General features: G+C 38.6%; 2 protein-coding genes across 4 annotated transcripts in view; one reads left to right on the top strand and one right to left on the bottom strand.

Annotated features, from left to right (window-relative positions):
• Window positions 1-14205, bottom strand: part of LOC116719814 (netrin-1) — a 73254-nt gene extending 59049 nt beyond the window's left edge. The window contains exons 1-2 of the mRNA XM_032562528.1: window positions 13900-14205; window positions 12731-13786 (exon numbers count right to left, since the gene is read on the bottom strand). Of these exons, the coding sequence (XP_032418419.1) occupies window positions 12731-13754 (1024 nt within the window). The 5' untranslated portion in view covers window positions 13755-13786; window positions 13900-14205. The remainder of the gene's footprint in view (window positions 1-12730; window positions 13787-13899) is intronic.
• A 5725-nt stretch (window positions 14206-19930) lies between these two features.
• Window positions 19931-20806, top strand: part of pik3r5 (phosphoinositide-3-kinase, regulatory subunit 5) — a 29119-nt gene continuing 28243 nt past the window's right edge. For 2 of the 3 annotated variants that reach the window (XM_032563931.1, XM_032563928.1), the window contains exon 1: window positions 19931-20205. The gene's annotated coding sequence lies outside the window, so the exon portion shown is untranslated. Of the gene's footprint in view, window positions 20206-20664; window positions 20758-20806 lie in introns of those variants that run through there. The other variant, XM_032563930.1, reaches the window with a different exon arrangement.

The raw sequence follows: 20806 nt of genomic DNA, 5'->3' as shown, positions 1-20806 counted from the left end.
TGGAATAAGACTGCAAAACAGCAGAATGTAGAGAAAGTGAAGTGTAGTGAATACTTTCTAGATATTTTATGCACTCTTCAACTTTTATGAAATACAGCCAAGAATAAGGACGTTCTGAAACAAAGCCATCAAAGGAAATGTTTGTCATGAGACATTTAGGGAACTCAGCAACATGGAGAAGAAGAAGAAGTTTAGGAAGCGATGAGATAAAAACTGAAACTTTTGGCCTTCCGATAAATTACTATAACTGGTGGAAATCTAACACCCTGAACACACCATCCTTACAAAGAAAATGGTGATGACAGCATCATGCTGTGGGGTTGAGTTTCTTCAGTAAAGACAGGGAATCCATTAATCAAAGTTAATGGGAAAGTGGAGGAAGGTACTATAAAATGGTTTAGATCAAAGTACATTCATAGATTAATATGGCCTAATCAAAGATCAAACTGAAATCTGAGATAGATTCTGCAGGAATATTCAACAATGGATGTTAAAGACACTGTCCATTGATTGTGAGTTTAAGCTATTTCACATAATTTTGAAAAATATGCAAAAAAGTCAATCTCTACATGTGAAAAAGCTGGCAGAGAATTTGCCAAAAGACGTCCATTTGTGATTGAAGCAAAAGATGGTCTTACAAAGCTTTAACTAAAAGATACAAATACAGAAAAATATAAAAACCGTGTATCATTTCCATTCCAGTTCATAAATCTGGACTGCTTTTTCTAAGTTTATAATGTAAAATCCCAATAAAATACTGAGGTATGAGGCTCAGATGACGCCAGACGTAGAAAGGTTGCAAGTTTTCTTCTAAAGTCCCTTCCTTTCTTACTTGTCCACAGTTTTTGTCATATTCCAGTCCACACATTATATTTGTTCTGGCTGCAAAAACTTGACCCTCTCTTGGTAGCCTGCTGCCACACGGAGGTGCTGAGGTCATCTGCCTTGATCCTCAACAGCACCGCTGGCCTCAGCCCCAGGATCAGATCTCATATAAATAGTCGCTTGCAGAGTTTTAACTCAGACTAGCTGCCAAATGCACAAACTCTATATTCGTCCATTATATGCACTCCATTTTCCTGTGCTGTTTACATCTTTCCTTATTATATATGTTTTGTGACACCTTTCTGCCCAGGATTTGGTGGTAGTGACCAAAATTGTGTGCCTGAAATGGTCTGACGACTGTGTAGTAACAGGATCTAATATGGGAAAGAAAATCTCTGTAAATAACGCTGGTAGTCCTAATATGACAAAAAACAATCTCTAATTGTTGTGCTCGGTAGCTAGGCTAGCTGTTAGTAGTAATTATAAAAAACAATCTAAAGGTACAAATTGAAATTTTAAACAATTTTATATTGGCTGACAGAGCTTGTGCAGTACTGTGTGTTTATTTCTCTTAAAACTGCAAAAATGCCACTCATTATGTCCAGTGTAGCCATTTTTTATTTTGAAGACAAGATGGTAAACAAAATGGCTCATGCTCAAAGTCTGAATTTCAATGTTCAGGGACATAATACTTTCTTTTTTTAATTGTTGATCCACTGGGTAGACAAGCTCATACATGATACTGAGTTTAGAATGAGATTAGACAACATTTAAGTGTTATTTGGGAAAACAAACAATTCAACATAAAGGTTTCACAAGTTAAAAAGTATATTAGTTAAAAGAATTTAGAATTAGTGCAGAATATTTTGAACCAGGTATGACAAGTCCATAAATTTTGTTTTTATGCTTATCTAATTCAGATGTGTTCCTTATGCAAACAAACAAAAAAAAACTTTTAAAAGGTTTTCAACAAATCTGTTCCATCATGTAAAATTTAACAATGGACTGATATGAACAACTAATAGTTTTAATAGTTTTAATACATGCAAACGATTAATAATTATTATTATTTTGTTTTTAAAGTAATTTATATACTTTAAAAACATATATATATGTTTGAGACAATTTATGCAATAAATGCATTGTTTTCCAAAACTCAGTGAATAATTATTTTTCATTTGTCGTGTTTCCAGTATTGGGCAAAATTATCTCAATTGTATTTTTTTTCCATATTCCTGCATATCTATGCAAAACATCAGAGTTTTATCTAAGTCAGAACAACAAGAGAAGGCTATTAATTTGAATTAAATTCAAATTAAAGAGATAAAAACAGATTTAACCAAGCACATTTATTGGAGAAATTAGAGTCAAATACAAGAAGTTTCCAAATCAGTTCCTCAAGGAAAAAGTTGGTGAAGGGTTATTTTGCATTTATAGACGTTTTGAGCAGAGTTCTATATAAACATTTCCATAAAAATAAAAAAAAATTGATTAGTCTGATCAACCTCAGTCTCCTTGCACATTAGAGCATCTAGTAACTGACACAGCTCATGACACATGAGAAAGACAGGCATGGTGTGATTCATGCGATTTATGAGCCATGTGCTGGGGCATTTTGTTTTTATTGTGTGAACACAAGATGATTTTGTCTGCTGTGGGTTTTAATTACCCCTAATCATTTGGTTTCCTTGAACTAAACCCTTTCCATTGCACACAAACACCTCCCCCTTACTCACTCTCCTTCTGAAACACACACACTCACGCAAACATTTAGATGCATTTGGTGCCAAACCCACAACACACAGAGATCCTCTCTGAGGATGAGCATTCACTGCGGCAACAAGTCACCAATTAATTCATTAACAGACGCCTCTGCAGGCACTGAAAAGCTGCATACACACCCACTGGCACATTATGTGGACTAAGAGACACACACGCGGAAACAAACAAGCTGTGCAATTTCAACTTCAACTGATAGAAAAAAGAGAGTACAGCAATTTAAAAAACCAAACAAACAAAACACAAAGGATAAATGGTGGTAAACACAGGTACTGGCAGAAACGGGGCTTCTTGTTGCTGTCGGAGGAAAATATCAAAAACAATATGTTGAGAACTACTTAAATCTTGTTTGGCTGGAAATCAGTGATGTGCTGAGAAATCGACCAATAGTTTTAAACATTTTTGGTCAAAAATAGTTGCCTGTCAAAAATCAAATCCTTCTCTGAGCAACACACGTGAACTGACATCAACTGTTTTGGTGTGAAGATGTTGGAAAGTAATGTTAAATGTTTGCTATTTTCAGTACAACTGAAGGAAATCAGAGGATATGCAGACAGAGAAAACTATTTGAAACGCATCTTTATTTTCTACAACATGTCCAGACATGAGTAGGGTGTCAGTCCGGCTGCGAGAGAGCAGATAACAGGAAGACGGAGCAGAGCACAGCAAAGATGCTCAGTCTTAGTCTTTTCAATATCAACCTGTCAGTCATTGAATATGCTGGCTTTGAAAATGCCTTTTAGAAATCTCACAGTTAAGGCAAAGACAAAGAGTCTGTTCAGGGAATTCAAACAGAGAATGGCAGCTCAGCACACCATGTTCACATTAATGGCTAATTTAAGACGTAATTAATGTTTTAGTTTAGTAAAAACTGTTTCACCACAGCTGGTTTCTCACACACTGTGACATTCCTTCTGTTTCTAATATAAAGAATAAATTTCCGGTTCTGGTACGAGTAAATGGTCAAAAACAATATCTTCAGTGTTTTCTTTTATCATCTCATATTATTCTTCTTCAAGATAGAAGTACAGGTAAGTCAGATATCGAAAAGTCCTTCTACTTATGTCAAAGCAACTTTGTATCCAAAGTGTTGCCTTAACATGGGTTGGAGATTCTCACAGTGTGATCAAGATACCAGTTTTGCATTATCCCTATATTTCTACAAAGATTTAAGACAAAGATATGCTGCATTATACTAAGGAAATATGCAATGTGCAAAAATATTGGAGGAATATTGGTAATGATAAATAAATAAATAAATAAATAAAATAAACGCAACAGTTTTGATGTCTCCCTGCTTTGAGTTTCTATCAAGTTGGGGAACAGTTTTTAAATTTCTAACAATTCCTAATATGTCTATATAAATAATTAATTATCACAATTATAACAAAGATTTAGGATATTCATTTATTGATATAATTGATTTTTATAAATAAAATAAACAAAAAAAAAATAGAATAAATATTTTCCGACTAATACTTTCTGTGGATTACAAACTTTTTGGCTGTTCTGCTTATTATGTAGTAACACTTGGTGTCTAATTAGCTGATATTAGGCTTATGCTTTCCAGATATGTAGCTTGACAACTGTAGTTTCAAAGCAAAGTTACCTTCATAAAAGCAATAGGTGGTGCTTCTACATCTTCCAACCTAAAATTGTGCATGTTGTCCAAGACCAAAATACTTTTAGGCAGCCAATTTTGCAAGACAACAGTATCCTTCATCCAGCCATCTGACCAGCAGTGTGCAGAAAGATTTTCTATGACACTGTAGGCTTTTGAAAATGTTTGCATTTTTGAAACTTTTAAAGAAAGTAACTGTACCCTGATACTTATAAGCAACGCTGACCATACACAAGCAAAACTACCTGCCATGACGGGGCTCACAGCACTGCTGAACTGGACATCTTCCATTGAGAATAACAAACTAATTCTGTAACATTGTTGCCATAGATTTTCACAGAAAAATCATTTATTGGAATGTTCAAATGTCTTCAGGATGCAAGTAGATTGTTCACATTTCTCTCTAGAGAATATAGCTGATGTTAATAGAAACACGGTTCTGACATGCATGCGTGTGCCAAGTCCTAATAGCTCAGGTCAAGTTGAGTAAAGGCATTTATGTGTTCTTCCACAGCTTTAGAGCAATAACAATTGTGCTCATAACAAATAATCTGATATCAATAAAAAAGAATAAGTTTCAGGCGTGTTTGGATGTTGTAATAAGGCAGCATAGTCCATGGTGAGTCCAAGCTGAAGTGAGGGTGACAAGAGGAAGTGAGACCGGGCCAGAAGCCAACAGAGTAACGCTATATGGCTTTCTTTCACAGGCAATATGGCTTTGTACCAAACTGCTTCTCAAAAACAAAACCGAGGCCACATTTCTGGTACGAGCAGAGACACAGGCCTAAAATGCGGGCTCACGCTGCAAGCGGGATCTGGCTTTAATTACGTGTCGTAGCCAAAGCAATGAAACAAAACCACAGCCCAGAACCGCTCGCTCTGCCCAGAGGACGCTGAAGTGAACAACAGATACACAGCCTGTGAAACTTCACAATGAGTTCTTGCCTTCGTAGACACATCTGAACACATTCCATCACCTCATGCAGTGCAGCCTGAGCTTCATCAAAAAGCAGGTTGAAAACAAAAATGGTAGTAATGAAAAGAGATCTTTCGGCCCCTGAGACTAATACCGGACAACTCACAGAAAATTCAGGAAGAACTCATGGCAGAAACGCCCCATCGTATTTCACTTTGAGCACAAAGACAGACGTGCACACATTCTGTCAAATTTGTTTTTGATAAAAACTCATCTCTGGTCTTCAAACGGAGCTGTCAGAATTTATTATTTGTGCAAAACTAAATTCCATCAAAACTGAGTGGCTTCTTGAACAGGCTGCAAGACAGGCAATAACAAGCTCCAAAATTCCTTCTCAATAAGAGGCCGGCTGCCAAGCCCTGACTTTAATAGCTTCAAGATCTGCCATGATTTGACATATTCAACAGTATCTACATTAGCTGTCATATTGAAATTATTTTGCCATTTATGGCAAATTAATTTCCAAAAGAAAGGAGCTCGCTCTTGGTGACTATGTTGCTTCTGGATGGAGAGATTCAAATGTGATAGTTTTCTATTGTTTTTCTTTTTTTACTTTGTAAAATGTAAGAAAAACAACAGCTCCACTTTGTCATTAATCTGCCCTGTGATATTTTTATTGAAAAGCCCAAGAACAAGGCACAGGATTGTCTCACTGAAAGGAGACAAACAAACTGACAACACAGAAAGTTAGTGACAAAGCTTTGTATCTTTCAGTACATCTAATCAGAGATGCTACTGGGCCACTGCTGCCATTAACTCTGATTTCTGCTTTTCTTTCCTATAGAAAGTCCCATCAGCCCAATGCTTCTCTGCGTTTTTGCAGCAATAATGTAATTGTTTCCCTCCACTGTTGCCAAATGCTTGCCAAGGATGAGTGACTCCTGCAGAGTCAGTGATTCCAGGCAATAAGCTGTTTGCCTAGTAAAAATTTTTTGTAAGGAAAGTAGCTTCCAGGTACAGGTGAAATCCCAGGGCCATATCTCAACACCATCTCCTTCATTTCTATCTCCCTCATCTTCTCATTTTCCTTGACTCAGTTTCTTTCTCAGGGTTGCAGGTTTCATTGGTGTCTGTGTATTGTTGGTGTTACGGCCCAAGGCCTTTTTTTGGGTCTCTCTAACATCTCTGTTTCAGAGCTCCTAATTGGTGCTGATTGGAAATGGAGGCAGTTGGCCAGTGTCCCCAGAACAACTTGAGATCCAGTTTCAGATGCGCCACTGTCTCTCACTCACCCCGCCCATTCTCTCTCTTTTTGTCACTCTCTCCCCTTTCTCCCTCGCGTTGCCCTAGCTTCTCCAGCCAGCCATGATTTTTGTTAAATAGACCTAATTTTAAGTTATCCCATGCGTTACTTCCCTTTATTTGTTATGGTTCTAGAGCTAGACCATAACAAATTGGGGGCTCGTCCGGGATAACTTAAAATTAGATTTAACAAAAATCAGGGACCCTTAAGCAGTGGGAGGATTGATACTAGGTCCGGTCCAGAACCCCAACCCTACAACCAGCTTCTCATCCCTACTGTCCAGGAGAAAGACTCCCGAGCTGATTGTGATTCTGGCCCGGTGAATTAGGAAGGTTCAAGCACTTCGACAACCTCAATGAGGAACATTTACACATCAAAGGCTTACTTGTACATACTCCCAGTCAAATTTGCATGGAGCTGGTAGAAAAGCCAAGTCCACATCTGCAGAGCTGTGCTACAGAAAGATTTCCAGCATTGCTGCCCTTCGCTCTCTGCATGTGAGTGTGTTTCTTCATACACATCTTCTGGCTGCCTTTTTTAGAGTTTAGCTCCAGCAGTTGATATACCGTAGGCCCAGGTTTGCTTACAGTATGTGCTCAAGTGGTGACTGGTGTTTGTCTGTTTGGGAGATACAGCAGGTCTCTGGATCTAAAACAGAAGGCTGAGCCAGTTGTCTGGGCTGTGCTCAATTTATTTCTATGCCGGTTTACAAAACCAGTCATAAACACTGATAAGAGCTCACGGAAACAGGTTCTTGAAGTGAGAGCAGGGCCAACCCCCCCTTCTTCTGTTTGAATCTGCAACCTCCCTTGAAGACCCTTGAAGAAAAGTGTGAGTAGAGTAATACGGTGCAAAGTGCATGGCTTCTCTATCAGTTTATTCCCAGCTTTGTTTGCCATCACTGCGTCTGACCATGGATTTGGTCCTTTGAAGATGAAGGAGAGCGATTTTATAAAGGTGCACAACGAGCTGTTTAAACATCAACCAGACCTTTGGTGTGGAAGGTTCCAAATAAACAAAACAGCTGCAAATCATCTGACAACAAGAAGTGGTAAGAAATATTTAGCATCAGGTTCATCTACCTCACAATATGCAAATTAAAACTGATCTCTTCTGGGTTTTGTCTAGTCTGTCACCAGTAAAAATATTCACATCTCTTAACATGTTTCACAGTGTTTCACAATAAATCAAACTTGCTTTTTATTGAGATTTCTGTGACAGACTAGCACAAAGAATGATATAAATGTCAAGTGCAATTTCCATTCCTTCAGAAATAAAAATCTGAACTGTTGGATGGACAACTGCAGTGTCGGCACTGAAAATATTACCAATGTTAATAGAAAACCATAAGTCAAGTTTGCTACAAACATGTTAGAGGCTGCGAGACTCGAGACTCAGGTGGAGGTTCACCTTTGAGCAGGTAGAGCTATGATAGGATTAATGCCTGTTCATGTGTCAAAATGGTCCAATCAAAGTCCAGATCTAAATCCAACGTTTCAGTCTTCAAATGTGCAAAGCTGGTACAAAACTGGCCAAAATAATTACAGCTGTAACAACACAAAAGGACTTCTATAGAGATAATAGACACTTCTTAGAATTTTACTTGAAAAGAACAAGAGAAGCACATATCGTTTTCTCCTCACTTATAAAATCATTAAAAAAAATAGTTTGTAGTTGTATGGTGACAAAACGTGAAAAAGGTCGAGGAGTATGAATAGTTCTGCCAAGAATTACAATATTTATGAAAAGTTAGAGTGACTTGGGAAACTGTCCATTTCAATTCTGTTTTTGAAAAACCCAGAACTCGACGACTGTTAGCAAAATGTCTGGTGAACGCTGCAGCTGTCGCACTTTCTCATTGTTGCTCTGGAAATTATCTGAAACCTCGTTAAGATTTGGGCAGAAATACATGAAATCCTCAAAACGTTGAGGGCCTCACACAAAGAACTAAAGCAGCTGTCTTTAACCATTAACACATGCGAACACCAACATTTAGCACAACACAACAGTTTCCTATCTTTTTTAAGACACCGATAGAATATCACAGGGCATAAAAAAACAAGTGAAAATGTTTTGCTCTGTCCCAGTGGCTGTGTCTTTAAAACAAGTTTTAATGCGTACTATTAACCACTCTGCAGAGAATGTTTTGAGCTTCTGTCAGAACACCACCTGGGAGCAATATTGCAAACAACACTGTGTGCTTTCTATAAAGTAGACTGATAAAACTGGACAATGTAGCTTTACATCTGCTAGAATCGTGTACATGAGCAAACGCTTTGGTGAATGCATTGATTCATACACTTACTCTACATAATCTAGGACTGTATAGCAAAATATATATCTTTGTTTTGATGTGTTTTCAGATAAAAATGAATCAGGAGGCATTTCAACAAATGTGTGATAAGAATTTGTAGTAAAAATGAAAGGGAGATTCGCATATTACTCTCGCCACATTGAGACATTGAACACTTTGGGTACTTTTGAACTAATCTGTCTGAAATCGTGCCTGTCGTGCATCATTATAATATGCACAGTGCCTTACTAAGTTATTCACACACATTTTAGAATAATCTTGCAAAAAAAGCAAGATTTAATGATATGGCTCTCTTCTACGTTTAGGTGTGTGGAAGAAAGAGAAAACATTTTGCGACCTGTAATTTCTCTTGTAAAGGAGTAAAAAATGTAGAAGCTGTAACTGTCTTTAGTTGTATTCTATTTGAACAGGTTCTAAAACCTGGAGTTTATTAATGTACTTGTAGATTTCAGTGATGCAATGAGAGGCGACTCTGACTCTGCAATGTGTTTGATTTAACCCTTGTTCTATTTTAATTTACACCTTTTTCTTTTGATGCAGATCAGTTTTCAGCAAATGTAGAAAGCAGAAATATTCTGCTGTTACTTATGATGCTAAATCAGTACAGCTTCTGAGCTTTGCAAAATTGGTAATCGTAAAACCTTGTTAGTGAATCTCTGCTAAAAAATAATTTTTTTGTATTGGTACCAATTAAAGCTAATAATGAACAGGACGAAAAAGTCATTTACTACAACGTTTTGTCTTTGCATGCCCCTTTTTAAAATCAAATTCCTCTCCTCATTTTCCTTATTCCTGTCTCTTTAGCTGCCATTTAAGCCACCTTGCTGTTGACAGCCCCTCCACTGAACCTCACTGCTGTGTGGAGAGCAAGTCCCTGCATTCAACATGCCTCTAAGCCATCATTTGATTATCCTGGATCATTCAACAAACGGTACTCTCCAAAACACAAAAAAAATCCCTTTTACATCATAACTGGCATCCAGTGGGATGCAGCCATAGTTTGCCTTATCCTGCTTTTACTGCAGCTCTTAAGATCTCCTACGGTCTCTGATGTGCCAAGGCATCTGCTGGCTGAACTCATTGCATTAGAAGCTGTTGGTTCGCCTCAGAGAGTCTATAAGCCAAATGGATTGAGATGCACAACAAAGAACACTTGAGCAACCTTTAAGATCCAGGTGGTTGCAATCAGCAAAGTGCTTTAAAAACAAGGGCAGAAACGCAATTGCTTAAAAGTTCTCTGTGGATTCATTTTCCCCGTTTCTTGATCTTAGGTGGAAGGAATTAAGCAGTATATTACACCTTCACACATCAACAGACACTGCAGCACTTTCTCGTGAAAGAACGGCGGCAGACTGATTTTCTAACACTCTCCTCAAAAACCTTTTTCCAACACATTTCAGATTTTTCCACAAACTATGAGTAAAAGCATACCTCATTATTAGATGTTTCGTTTATTTCTATTGGTGTAGAGGAAACATATGTGTTTCATTTAGATTAGCATAAAAACAACGAAATTTGAACTCTTAGCTACAGATATCCAGTCCTGCAGTCCTTAAAGGTCAGTGCTAACTATTATGTTGCTGGTAACTATAAATTTAAATAATATTCTCTGATATTAGCAGAGTTGTTGAGGTGATTGGAGCAGACTTTTTCAAGAGCTTAAGTAAAACCCCTTCTGGGAGGAGATGCAGGCTGCAACTTTAAAGTACAATAAAACCGTCCTCTTTATCTTGTTAGAGGAGTAACTGTTACAGTGAATGCACATTTGACCAAAAATGCTCCTTGTTCACATTTCACCATGTTATCATCAGCCATCAGTAAACAAATCCCTCTTAAGCAGCTGCTGTGTGTTCGTACAGCTGCAGCTGAAAGGAAAATTGTAGATTTCCCATTGGCTGAATTTGTCTTTCAATAGTCATTTTGCTCGTTCTGTGTTCATCTCATCAAGACGTTTGATCACAGGTGATTCGTCTTCATTTTAATGTTTTTTTTACTTAGAAGTTAAAACAGAATTAGAAATGGAAATATGTATACGAATATACTAATAAAAACGATCCGAATGTGATTAGAGATGAGCTGATTGCCAATATCTAAACATGACAGGGTTTTAATAAGTTACAGTTTTAAAACCACCCAAAATTTCCATCGTACAGTTTAACATCGTTTCTATTAGGGGTCAGAGAAATTTCCAGATTGACCTGAGTTTTCTTCAGCCACAGGGAGCACAATGTAGCGCAGGATTGCTCCTCCCCCACCTGTTTCTGACCACTGCTGGCTGAAAGAAAGCTATTACACTTTTTGCTCTTTTACAAGAAAGATAAATTCTGCTATTTGGAAATATCTCTCTAGACATAGATAAAAAAGGACAGTCACCCATCACTCTTATTAAGTTAGCACTACTAACTACACATTAATTAACAAGCCAATATCAGATTCCTCTTTTCCCTGTGTTATTTTACTTAAAACAAGAATAATTGTTGCTACTCTCTAAAAAAACAAAAATTAAGATGACTACATAATATACATCTTAGATTTATGTTTACACGAAACTGTTGTATTTTTACTCAAGATCTATGAAAATAGTACAAGCTGATGTTTAAATGTCATTAAAGGACAGAAATGACTGTAAAATATAATCTCAGAAATAAAATGTTTTGCTTTGCTTTTTGGTGAAATGTGTTGTTTAGTTTTTGCACAGTTTTGGAAGGTTTTCTCACCCTAAATCTGAAACCTAGAAGTTAAAAGACCCTGAATTATCAGTATTCTACTGCTCACTCTCTGTGTTCAGCTTATAGGATAAAACACAGTAACTCTGTTCAGACTGGCCAGCCAGAGAGGTGTGAAACAGTTTTTATCTCTGATTAAGAAAGCTGTTTAGATGCTACATATATGGCTTTAATTTAGTCCCGCTAATAAATAAAATTAACCTTTAGCAATGTAGAAATACAGGAGATACTTGGTGCAGCCTTCATTTTTCAGTCTGTTTGTGTAGGTTTGTGTTCAAGCAAACACTGACTAAAGATGAACCAATTAAGCAGAGATTGAATTAGGCCAGTTTTTGTTTGATTTGCTTTAGTTAATGATTGGCAGGTCAGAAAGCTAAATAAAAATAATAATAATAAAAAATCTTAGGGGTTTTCTAATTCATTTTAAGGAATCAATCTGAAGAAGTCCATCCACATTTGAATACAAACATATAAAGCAACAATATAGATTGCGTTGCACTTTTTCTTAGTTAAAAAAATTTAAAAAATATCAGACTATAATTGCCTTGTTGTAAAAATATGTATGATTCCCTAATTCTTTAGTTTTCTGCTACTAGTTCATTGTCTTTTTTGCATGTTTAGTTCTTAGAAAATAGGATGGTCAAAAGCAAGAAAAGTAAGAAAGTAAGACATCAAAGAAAACCAGAAATTGGTATCGGTCGGGAAAAGACTGATTGGTGCATCACTAGAGTATATTTTAGGATTTTTGTATATGTGTGTGTGTTTGAATAAATTATGATGAATCCCTTAGAGTCAAACAAATTTTCCCAAATTACAACCTTAATAATATTGATATTAAAGTCCATGATAAATATCTTAGAAGGGCTAAATGCACATGTCACAGTAGTCAGATTATTTATTTATTTTCCTCAACAGATCAAATTTAAAAGGAAAAAAGTGGCTTTCTGGTTGGTGGTGGAAGATCTTGTTTAGGTAATTAGGCTCGAAGGTCCCGCTTCAAAACCCTGAAGCTTTCAAAATGCGCTTTAATTTTTTTTTTTTTTTAATAAATGAGGTTTTGATGCATTTTCTCCCTCAAAAGCTTATTTATTTCCCTGCACTCTTGCAAGATTTCAACCCCTGTTATTATTATTTTATAGATTATTAATTAATATTATTATCGCTTCAGTTTCCCTCCCAGGAGAAACTGAAAAATCGCTCCTCATCTGCCAGTCGCTCCAGGATGGAGGACCGTGGACGGACTCACCGACACACTCGTTGGCCTCCCGGGCTGTGGCTCTCTGCCACGGCCTGTCGTAGTGGAACGGCTTGCACCTGTCGCACTCCGGCCCCGCGGTGTTGTGCTTGCACTCGCACACCAGGCTCCCGTCCCGGTCCTTCACGCAGCGGGATGCGTGCCCGTTGCACTTGCACCGCCCGCCGACCTGCAGGTCCGACACGGCGTAGAAGTAGGAGTCGCGCGCCAGCTCCGAGTCGTCCTCGTTCTCGTCGCCGAACGTGTGCAGGCGGCTGAAGGTGACTTTGATGTCTGTGGCCGTGACCCAGTCCTGCAGCACCGGGGAGCTATCGAAGTCGTGTGCGGACGGGCGGCCGTCCAACGTACTGAAGGCGATAAGGCCGCCGGTCAGCGGGTACATGTCGGTGTGGGAGTCCGTACAGACGGCCTCCTGCTCGTTCTGCTTGGTTATCGCGGCCCGGTTGGGCTTATTGTACATCTTTCTGCATTGCGCGGAGTAAAACTGAAAGGGCACCCAGGTTTTCCCGTAGTCCATGGATTTGTAGATAACCATGGATTCAGGACGGGGGGAGCAGAACTGCAGGCTCACATAAGTCACCTCAAACTTCTTTCCTAGAGACAGGTTCAGGGTGACGTTTTGTGGAAACTGGACGAAGTTCTCGGACTGCCAGCAGGTGAGATTGTGCGGGTTGTTCAGGTCCGTCAGGTACGCCGGCGGGTGGTACTTCTTGGGGTCGGAGGCATCGCAGGTGTGACAGTTCCGGGTCTTTTCGTCCCCCTTCTCTACGGAGGTCACCACGCAGTAGCGGCTCGGCGTCCTGCCGCAGGTGCTGGACACCCTCACCTCCTTCCCGAAGGCGGCGTTGACAAAGTCCGGGATGCAGCGCCGCGGGTTGCCGTGTTCGTCGTAGCAGGGGTCCGGGGGGGAGGTCTGCGCCGCGAACAGGCTCATCCCGTAGCCGCCGAAGGCGCTCCGGGACAGCAGGGTGGCGGCGAGCAGCGCAGGCAGGACGACATCCAGAGCCCTTATCATGGTCGGTCTGCTGGTCCCCAAAGTGTCTGTGGCTGGAGGAGAGAAGAGAATCAGAAAATTAATGGGGGGGGGGGGGGCGCTTTTGTAAGAATAAATTGCACAATTTGAGGTAAATTTGGAAGAAAACATATAAAGATCATCTCACCTGGAAAGATTTAAAAAGATATCAGCTACTTTTCTTAATTTTCGCAAGCCTCCTCCTGTGTTGTTGTTTGTTTCTTCCAGCTGAACTTAAGAGTCGCTTGCGTCCTTATAGCGAGTCCCGCTCCTTCCGCCGGTCTTTTCAAAACTCCTTTCTCTCCCCCTACCGCTCTTTCACTCCGAGATTTTAGCTTGGATCCATGCATGAGGTCAGCGCATCCTGATGGAGTGAGGAGCTGAGGAGGGGGTGAGGCACCGGGCGGAACAACGACGTCCACTGGTGGTGCATCATCAGAAGACATCGGGGACGCGCTTTGTCTCTGGAGGAAAACAGCTGGAGCAAAATCACATTTTCTCACGAATAGAAAAACCTCATTTGAATATGCGTTCTGATCAGTTTTGTATGTTACAATAAATCTTTGTATTTTGTTCTAAATCTATATGGATCAGCAATTGAGATCGTTAAATTAGGGAATTAATAAAATAGTATTTTAGACAATTAATCCCTTTGAAAAGTCCCTTTAAATAGCCAACCAAGAGTCTCTTTAGTTACAACGTGACACTAATGTTTTATTTCCCTTATACAAACTAAAAGCGCAGACTTTAGACACGCTTTGCATCTTCCATTTCTTGAGCGGCAGCACTATAAAGTTCTGCTGCAGCTCCGCTAAACCTGTTGCAGGCCACCTCCAGAATTAACACCGCCATCTGGTGGCCGAAGAAGAAAATGCCACCTTACGAACTGCATGTAGATGTGTTTTAAAGCTGAGTCCTGGCGGGGGAGACACAGCACAGTTTATTAAAGAGCATTCAGATACTGGCTGGGACTGCGGAGATGCTTTTGCATGTTTGAGGAGATAAGTTAAGACTCTCTTTCAAATACCCATACACTGCATAAAAAGTCAGATAAATTTCTTCTAATTGATTGACATTAAATCAGTCTAAATCTATTCCGTTTTTAGGTCTATTAGGATTACCAAAAATAAATTCTCTCTGCAAAAGTTGCAGAATAATGAGAAGAAATTTAATTTATGCTCTTTAGATGTTTATGTACACTTCCTTTGTGCTAAACTTGCCTTAAATTCAAATTGTTTAATGAAATGTTTTGTGTAACATTTCTCAATAACTTGTTGGAGTTTGGTCCAATCATCCAGGCAGAACTGATGTAACTGAGTCAAGTTTATAGGCGCACCTTTTCAGTTCTGACCACACATTTTCTACAGTCCTACAGAATGATGGACTCTCCAAAACTCTGACGTCAATGTTTTTACGCCATTTTGTAACTTACTGCCTATAATTGTCTTTCCATGTGACACTATTTTAAGAAGTACACCAACCCCTGCTGTAGCAAAACATCCGCACAGTATGATGCTGCTACCTTGGTACTTTATGTTCTCTAGGTTACAAGTTTACCTCTTTTCTGCCCAATCTAATGCTAGTCATTATGGCCAAACACTTCAGTTTTGTTTCATTAGATAACAGAAAGCTTTCACATCTTGTAATATGGATTGTGGACAATGATAATGATCCTGAATGATCGTGATCGGCGATTACTTAAACGTTTGGTCAAATCAAATTGAAGAAAAACAGCAGCAGAACTCAGGAGTATGTTTAATTGTGAACGCAAAAGCATTTCCACACGCACAATGCGAAGGGAACTCGAGGGGTTGGGATTGAACAGCTGTGTAGCCGTAAGAAAACCTCTAATCAGTAAGGCTAATCAGAAAAAAAGGCTTCAGTTTGCTAGGGAGCATAAAGATTGGACTCTGGAAGAATGGAAGAGGGTCATGTGGTCTGATGAGTCCAGATTTACCCTGTTCCAGAGTGATGGGCGCATCAGGGTAAGAAGAGAGGCAGGTGAAGTGATGCACCCATCATGCCTAGTGCCTGCTGTACAAGCCTGTGGGGGCAGTGCTATGATCTGGGGTTGCTGCAGTTGGTCAGGTCTAGGTTCAGCAACATTGTGTGCCCAAAGAATGAGGTCAGCTGACTACCTGAATATACTGAATGACCAGGTTATTCCATCAATGGATTTTGTCTTCCCAAATGGAACGGGCATATTCCAAAATGACAATGCCAGGATTCATCGGGCTCACATTGTGAAAGAGTGGTTCAGGGAGCATGAGACATCTTTTTCACACATGGATTGGCCACCACAGAGTCCAGACCTTAACCCCATTGAGAAACTTTGGGATGTGCTGGAGAAGGCTTTGCGCAGTGGTCAGACTCTCCCATCATCAATACAAGATCTTGGTGAAAGATTAATGCAACACTGGATGGAAATAAATCTTGTGACACTGCAGAAGCTTATTGAAACAATGCCACAGCGAATGCGGGCTATAATCAAAGCTAAAGGCGGTCCAACAAAATATTAGAGAGTGTGACCATTTTTTGGTGGCGACTTTTTTTTTTTTTGGCCAGGCAGTGTATTAAAGTCAGTGAACTGCTCTGACATGTTTTTGAACAGTCATGTCAGGTTCTCAACAGATAAATTAACCTGAATTTGAATATCCTCTCAATTAAACCTTATGTGTATATTAGAGCTCAATCAACCAATAAGAAATGTTTAGGATCCAACTGGTCTTAACATCAAACGCATCATCATTACGCGTTTTTAAACCCACGTGAGTGAAGTCTTCATGTCCTTGACTTCTACTTCTGAACTTCTCTGTTTCAGTGGAAACTTCTCTTTTCTTTTTTTTACTGTAAACCCTTCATGGAAATGAGAACAATATAAAAATTGACAATAAGTTTATTTTTAATGATTATTAGTTCTGCTAGATTGATCTGTAAGGACAGGTCCACTGATGCGACAATTTATGATTTTTTTTTTTTTACAACCTTGAAGTGCACATTTGGTTCAGTATCAGATTTTTTTACTTCCTTTTTTGCTTTTTGCAGTCACTGTTGGTGCACCACTTCAGGATCTTTATAGGAACTCTGCTTTCTTTGGCTTTTACTTTTAGTTATGTTTTGACCTTTAAGATTCCTTCTTACTGATTTATTTTGTGCTAACACAATTGCAAAAAAATATTCACTAGTATTTCATATTGTTTACTCAGCTGATTACTTTGCAAGAATTATTTCAAGAATATACTGCAAAAGATGCATTTTATGGCTTCCTGTAAGTCTTTTTCTCTGAAACTTAATATATTAGGCAAGCTGTTAAAGTATATATAGGGAATAAATGCATATATGCATACGATTTAGTTTGCATTTGCAAAAGAATTACAGCTGTATTTTCAGCAAGACAATGACCCAAAGCATCAAGCTAAAACTATGCAGAAACAATATGGACTTACATGATGGACTTACAGTTCAATTCAAAAAATACTTTATTAATCTCAAAGGGAAATTAATAAAAGCAATAAAAAGGGGTAAAATATCCAAAGGAGTGGACACTTTTCATATGTATTGTATGCATATAAAAAGCAAAATAAGGCATTTGTGAATACTAATAATGGATGAAAGAAAATATTCCAGCTAAAATCTTTTTTTATTATTATTTCTCAGTAGGCTGTTTGAAGCACAGTCTTATGGAACAATGCTGGTTTTATAACAGGGGGTAATATTTGGAATAGCAACATTAAACAGCAAAAGGTCATATAAGAAAAACATGCTGGTAGGCCAAGAAAGACGTCAGATGATAAGGATAAGAGGCTAAGATCACAGTGGAGGACGAATACAAAACAAAAGAAATAGACAGAAAGAAGCAGGAGATAAACCAAGTTTAACCATAAATAGACGAAATTCGGCCTTGATTACCACACTTGTTGGGTTTTAGGTTCAGACCTAATAAAATCATTCAATGACATTAGACATCATTATGTAGTCATCTTTTCTACAAATGAGAGCTTATTTTTAGCAAAAAGGATTTTTCCATTTGAGTAAAAGATGGCTTACTCCTTTTCTATTTAAACACATTTAATCTTTGTTTAAGACCAGAGGCTGTCAGAGGCTTTATGGGGCCAAGATCATCATTTGATTTGGGGCCATTCCAGCTACTATCAATTGCCTTAACTCAGCTAATACATCCTTTATATTGTTAAAATATTCATGGATCACACATCTAACATGAGATTTTTTTTACAGTAATAATTGCCTTTTAAAAGCAGATAACTGTGGTGTCTTAAAGTTTCTTGTAAATCAGAAACAAAGTTAATACAATATTAGATTTCGGCGGAGTACAAATTCATATTTTCTATGTATTTTTAGCTACATTTTGCTTATTGTGAAGGACTGTTCTTCAACTAAAGAAACAGGTAAGATGGCATTAATATCAGTATTGTACAATGATGTTTGAATGTGTCATTTCCCCAACAATCTGTACTAAAAAGGCCTGGAAAGACGTCAGCTTACTGGTATGACCGCCAAACCGTTTAGCGCGACATTGACCTGAAAATGAAATGGACTCTTTCTTCCATATTCTGAAAAGCAATTGGAATTCAGATTACATACACTGTATCAGATGTTAATGAATTCAGAATCCATGAAAGTTGAACCTCTGTTGTGCTTACTCGTGTTTGCATGGGTTACTGTAACTGCATTTAGAACCCTTTAAGAGAAGGGGAATTCACAGAAGCCCTATTAGAATAATATGTAAACAATAAGCAAAGCAGCAGGGGAGGAAGTAGTGTTTTCCTGACAGAGGTGAATGCAGACTGAAAATGGAGTCAAGATGTTGAATTATCGACATATTTGTTGCAGGGTTACAGGAAGAATAATGCTGATAAGCAAGTGACATTACAGGAATATGATTTTGTAACTGGTGAAAGGAGCAATCGATATACGGTAACTTCCAATCAGTAACAGTTCAGTGTGAGGATTTGCTTTCATAGGTTTTCCATCAGTATGACTGTGATACTACTTAACAGTGAGCAAATTACTGGGACCAAAAATCAAACTGGCTGAATTAAACTTTATGTTGTGTAATGTTCATGGCCATAATCAGAAAAACAAGGTATCCCCTCATTTGTTTTCACCATTTGCCACCAAACTTCAATGCATTTTTCTGGGATTTTATGTGATAGAACAACACACAAAGTAGCACACGTTATGAAGTGGAAGGAAAATTATACATGTTTTTTTTTTTTCCTTTTAAGATTTTTTTTTGTTACAAATATTAATCTAAAAACTGTGATGCGCATATTTATACAGCCCTCTTTACTCCGATACCTCTAAATATTACAGTGCATTTACCAATTGAAGTCTCTTAATTAGTAAATAGAGTCCATCTAATTATACAGTTAAAATTATGTGGAGGTCACAGAGAACAAGTCATAAGACAGCAGACATGTCAAATTGGTGCATAAATCCCCACAGCATGATGCTGGCATGACCATGTTTTACTCTGGGTTTTACATGTGTACTAAAAGTTCAACATTTGCCTCATCTGAGCAGAACATATTTTTTCATATATTTGAGTTCCTTGATTGACTTATTATAGCTAATCTCAAGCAGAATTTGTTACGGATTTCTTCTAATGATGACATTCTTCTTGCCCTGTTTCCATAAAGCCCAGATTTATGCATACACATTCTGTTTTCCCCCGCCTGAGTTATGAATCTGCAGTTCTTCGTGTCCTAATGGAAACAACAATAATCATATATTACCAACTGGATGACTTGTGAAACCAAACTAAGTGGATTTAATTTAGAGGTATCGCAGTCAAAGAGGCTGAACACCAGGCTTATCAAATTTGTTCTTTTTAAAAATATATATATATAATTAACAGTTTTGTACAACTTTTTATTGGTTTATCACACAAAATCCTAGCAAAGTTATGATTACAGCAAAACATAAAAAAGTCCAAGGTAGTGGAATACTTCTGCAAAGCACTGCATGTTCAGAAAACTGTGAACAAAGGAGATCAAAGACTTAAATGAAAATCACACAAAACAAATGACTTCCTTTCATTGGGGTTGTTCAACATCCCTGCAAAAATTCTCATGCAACCTTATGGAGATGCGCAATTCACACGCACGCACACACCCCAGCAGCCTCCGTCATTGTGCTCACATGCACCTCCGTGGTACACTTCCTGTTTGCCTTGAGCCGCAAGTGCTTGTGAAGCGCAGAGCAGTCAGAAAAGCGGCGGATTGAGAGCATAACGGGCTGATCCCTCTCTGGTTTGACCTGAAACTTCTCGGCTCGGCCCGGCCCAGGATGTGGCTCTTTGAGGTTGTTCAGTTCAGCGGGCGGGTGAGTGAATGAATGGAAGCGACGCCGATAAGGACCCACTTTTTGCGCGGACTTATTTGATTCTTCAACTACACGCAGACAGCGATGGAGGCTGGACAGTGAACAGCAGGTAAGGTGATGAATTTGTATCGTGATGGTTGAATGAAAATGACAGCTTGTGTTTAATAGTTAACAGGATTTAAGTTTGGCTTCTGATTGCACACGATTTGTTGCAAAAAATATACTTTATGATGGCTGCTGTCATCTCATTGTGTCTCATTAAGAAGTGTTTAAAAGCCAGCGCTCCTCTGTTGTTTGTTTACTGTCAAAACATTAAGTGCCGCTAAAAAACGTGTTGTTATGGGGAAACGGAGAACCCCCCTAAGTGCTACAACAATTTTAGAGACTTCTGCTTTTCTCCATTTATGATTCACACTTATCAAAGAGAGGAAGTAGAGGTGATGCAGAAAAAAAAAAAGCACGTGTAAGTTCATTGCCCGGACGTTGTTGCGTGGCTTACCTGCAACAGGAAAGAGGAGCTGATGGGTGACACAACTGGGCATTTCTGAAAAAAATGTGAGGATTGTCTTGTACCTTCCTGTTCGTGGGTGGCGTCAACTATCTGATATGTTCCACTGTTTGGAACATCAGTTAGACTTGCACTGACCGTCCACTTCATGAGGTAGGCTACACCTGTTTGAATTGCATTGTTGCCACAAACGGTGAGTCAG

Source organism: Xiphophorus hellerii, chromosome 5 (genome assembly GCF_003331165.1).
Source record: "Xiphophorus hellerii strain 12219 chromosome 5, Xiphophorus_hellerii-4.1, whole genome shotgun sequence".
Taxonomy (NCBI): domain Eukaryota; kingdom Metazoa; phylum Chordata; class Actinopteri; order Cyprinodontiformes; family Poeciliidae; genus Xiphophorus; species Xiphophorus hellerii.
This window is presented reverse-complemented; position numbering and strand designations above follow the sequence as displayed.